This window comes from Chiloscyllium plagiosum, unplaced genomic scaffold (assembly GCF_037043375.1).
Source record: "Chiloscyllium plagiosum isolate Xiang-an unplaced genomic scaffold, Cpla_swu_hap1 HiC_scaffold_44, whole genome shotgun sequence".
NCBI lineage: Eukaryota > Metazoa > Chordata > Chondrichthyes > Orectolobiformes > Hemiscylliidae > Chiloscyllium > Chiloscyllium plagiosum.
In genome coordinates this window covers 3,825,328-3,830,327 of record NW_028270182.1, presented here as the reverse complement: position 1 = coordinate 3,830,327, position 5,000 = coordinate 3,825,328, and the positions used below count along the sequence as shown (strand labels likewise).

General features: G+C 53.5%; 1 protein-coding gene across 1 annotated transcript in view; it reads left to right on the top strand.

Annotated features, from left to right (window-relative positions):
• The window catches only part of shbg (sex hormone-binding globulin), a 40,201-nt gene that overhangs the window by 8,917 nt on the left and 26,284 nt on the right, over positions 1–5,000 (top strand). The window contains exon 2 of the mRNA XM_087982803.1: positions 625–746. Coding sequence (XP_087838929.1) covers positions 625–746 — 122 coding nt within the window. The remainder of the gene's footprint in view (positions 1–624; positions 747–5,000) is intronic.

Here is a 5,000-nt window from a genome sequence, read left to right as displayed (position 1 = left end):
GTGAGTGTGTGTGTGAGTGTGTGTGTATGTGTGAGTGTGTGTGTGTGAGTGTGTGTGTATGTGTGAGAGTGAGTGTGTGTGTGTTAGTGTGTGTGTGTGCATGTGTGTGAGTGTGTGTATGTGTGAGAGTGAGTGTGTGTGTGTTAGTGTGAGTGAGTGTGTGTGTGTGAGTGAGTGTGTGTGTGTGTGTGCATGTGTGTGAGTGTGTGTATGTGTGCGTGTGTGTGTGTGAGTTTGAGTGTGAGTGTGTGTGTGAGCGAGTGAGTGTATGTGTGAGTGTTAGTGTGAGTGAGTGTGTGTGTGTGCATGTGTGTGTGTAAGTGTGTGTGTGTGAGTGAGTGTGTGTGTGTTAGTGTTTGCGTGTGTGTGTGAGTGCGCATGTGAGTGTGTGTGTGTGTGTTACTCTCACTGTCTCCGTCGGCGACCCGCGGTGTGTCTCAGAGTTGCTCCCTCCATCCCACTGTCCCCTCTCCCTTCCAGATTTGCCGGGATGTTGGGATTAGTCGGAATGTTCCTGACCTTTTCTCCCCTTGTCTGTTGAGGGACAAGAGAGTGAGGCAAATGATTCCTTAACTCTCTCTCTGTCTCCCTTTTCCGGTTGGATTTCAATCGGCCCCCACCCAGATACACCGTCACTGCTTCTTCTGGGCAGGGAACACCGACCCGGGAATCATGGTCCTGCATCAACACTGGGAGCAACCAACTCCCTCTGAGATCATCACCTTACAGCTGGAGAAAGCTAGCAGGTAGGAGTCTGAATCCCTATCCGATCCCCATTCCCAATCCCCATTCCAAATCCAACCTCCCCATTCCCAACCCCCATCCCCAGTCCCATCCCTATTCCCCAACCCTATTCCCAACCCCCATCCCCATTCCCCAACCCTATTCCCAAGCCCCATCCCATTCCCCAACCCCATTCCCAACCCCCATCCCCAGTCCCATCCCTATTCCCCAACCCTATTCCCAATCCCCAACACAGTCCCATCCCCATTCCCCAACCCATTCCCAACCCCCATCCCAAGTCCCATCCCTATTCCCCAACCCCGTTCCCAACCCCCATCCCCATTACTATTCCCCATCCCCATTTGCAATCCTGACACCCATGTCCATTCCCATCCCCATCCCCATTCCCAATCCCCATTCCAAATCCACCCTCCCCATTCCCAACCCCCATCCCCAGTCCCATCCCCATTCCCCAACCCTATTCCCAAGCCCCATCCCATTCCCCAACCCCATTCCCAACCCCCATCCCCAGTCCCATCCCTATTCCCCAACCCTATTCCCAATCCCCAACACCGTCCCATCCCCATTCCCCAACCCCATTCCCAACCCCCATCCCAAGTCCCATCCCTATTCCCCAACCCCATTCCCAACCCCCATCCCCATTACTATTCCCCATCCCCATTTGCAATCCTGACACCCATGTCCATCCCCATCCACAGTCCCACCCCCATTCCCAAATCCCACCCCTGGTCCCACCCCCATTTCCATTCCCCATCCCCATTCCCAAACCACAGTCCCACACCCATCCCCATTCCCTATCCCCATTCCCAATACCCAACCCAGTCCCATACCCATTCCCAATCCCCATTCCCAACCCCAACTCCTGTCCCATTCCTATTACCATTCCCCATCCCCATTACCACTCCCCATCCCTATCCCCAAACCCTATATCCATTCCTAATCCTGAACCCCATGTCCATTCCCATCCCTTGTCCCACCTCCATTTCCAATCCCCACCTGCAGTTCCATACCCATCCACAGTCCCATCACCCATACCCTATCCTATCCCCCTCCAGACCTATCCCCATTCCCAATCCCCAGTCCTAATCTCCACCTCCAGTCCCATCCACAGTCCAATCCCCACCCCAGTCCAATCCCCACCTCCAGTCCAATACCCACCCCAGTCCAATCCCCACCTCCAGTCCAATCCCCACCCCAGTCCAATCCACACCCCAGTCCAATCCCCACTCCAGTCCAATCCCCACCTCCAGTCCAATCCCCACCCCAGTCCAATACCCACCCCAGTCCAATCCCCACCCCAGTCCAATCCCCACTCCAGTCCAATCCCCACCCCAGTCCAATCCCCACTCCAGTCCAATCCCCACCTCCAGTACAATCCCCACCCTAGTCCAATTCCCACCTCCAGTCCAATCCCCACCTCCAGTCCAATCCCCACTCCAGTCCAATCCTCACCCCCATTCTCAATCCCCACCCCAGTCCAATCCCCACCCCAGCCCAATCCCCACCACAGTCCAATCCCCACCTCCAGTCCAATCCACACCCCAGTCCAATCCCTACCTCCAGTCCAATCCACACCCCAGTCCAATCCCCACCCCCATTCTCAAACCCCACCCTAGTCCAATCCACACCCCAGTGCAATCCCCACCCCAGTCCAATCCCCACCCCAGTCCAATCCACACCCAGTGCAATCCTCATTCCTAATATCCCTCCAGTCCCATCCCCATTCCCAGTCCTCAACACTAGCCCCAATCCCATCCCCACCCACAGTTACATTCCCAATTTCCATTCCAACCTATAGACCCATTCCCAATTCCAAATTCCCACTCGCACTCAAATACACACCCCCATACCCAGCTCAATCCAAACATGTGCCCCAGCTTTGGGGTCATCACCAAACACTGATTTCACCCAAATGCAAGACATGGAGATCTGTGTCTCAAACACACACACTCCCTCTCTCTCACACTCACACACACTCACTCACACACACACACACTCCCTTTCTCTCACTCACACACACACTCCCTCTCTCTCACACTCACACACACTCACTCACTCACACACACACACTCCCTCTCTCTCACACTCCTCTCTCACACTCACACACACTCACTCACTCACACACACTCCCTCTCTCTCACACTCACACACACTCACTCACACACACTCCTCTCTCACACTCACACACACTCACTCACTCACACACCCTCTCTCTCACACTCACACACACTCACTCACACACACACACACACACTCCCTCTCTCTCACACTCACTCACATTCACACACTCACTCACACACACACACTCACTCACTCACACACACACACTCTCTCACACACACTCCCCCTCTCTCACACTCACGCACACTCACTCCTTCTCTCTCGCACTCACACACACTCGCTCACACACACTCACTCACTCACACACACACTCACACACACATACTCACTCACTCACTCGCACACACACTCACACACACACACACTCACACACACACACTTCCTCTCTCTCACACTCACACACACTCACTCACTCTCACACACACTCTCACACACACACTCACACTACACACTCCCCCTCTCTCACACTCACACACACTCACACACACACTCCCTCTCTCTCACACTCACACACACACTCACACACACTCTCTCACACACACACACTCACTCACACACACACACTCCCTCTCTCTCACACTCACACACACTCACTCACACACACACCCTCACTCACACACACACACACACACTCACACACTCACTCACACACACACACTCCATCTCTCTCACACTCACACACACTCACACACTCACTCACACACACACACACACTCCATCTCTCTCACACTCACACACACTCACACGCACACACTCTCACACACACACTCACACACACAGACTCTCTCTCACACTCACACAAACTCACTCACTCACACACACACTCACACACACACTCACTCACTCACACACACTCCCTCTCTCTCACACTCACACACACTCACTCACTCACACACACACACTCTCACACACACACTCACTCACTCACACACACTCCCTCTCTCTCACATTCACACACACTCACCCCCCTCCCACACTCTCACACACACAGACTCTCTCTCACACTCACACAAACTCACTCACTCACACACACACACTCACACACACACTCACTCACTCACACACACTCCCTCTCTCTCACACTCACACACACTCACTCACTCACACACACACTCTCACACACACACACTCACTCACACACTCACACTCCCTCTCTCTCACACTCACACACACTCACTCACACACACACCCTCACTCACACACACACACACACACTCACACACTCACTCACACACACACACACTCCATCTCTCTCACACTCACACACACTCACACACTCACTCACACACACACACACACTCCATCTCTCTCACACTCACACACTCTCACTCACACACACACGCACACACTCTCACACACACACTCACACACACAGACTCTCTCTCACACTCACACAAACTCACTCACTCACACACACACACTCACACACACACTCACTCACTCACACACACTCCCTCTCTCTCACACTCACACACACTCACTCACTCACACACACACACACTCTCACACACACACACTCACTCACTCACACACACTCCCTCTCTCTCACATTCACACAGACTCACCCCCCTCCCACACTCTCTCTCTCACACTCACACACACTCACTCACTCACACACACTCCCTCTCTCTCACACGCACACACACTCACCCCCCCACATTCTCTCTCTCACACTCACACAAACACACACTCACACACACACATTCCCACTCTCTCACACACTCACTCACTCACACACACATACCCTCTCTCACACACTCACACACACTCACTCACACACACAGTCTCACACACACTCTCACACACACACTCACTCACTCACACACACTCCCTCTCTGTCACACTCACACACTCACACCCCCACACTCTCTCTCTCACACTCACACACTCACTCACACACACACACTCGCACACACACACACACTCGCACACACACACTTCCACTCTCTCACACTCACACACACTCCCTCACACAAACACACACCCTCTCTCTCACACTCACACACACTCACTCACTCACACACACTCTCACACACACACACTCACTCACTCACACACACTCCGTCTCTCTCACACTCACACACACTCACTCACACACACACCCTCTCTCTCACACTCACACACACTCACTCACT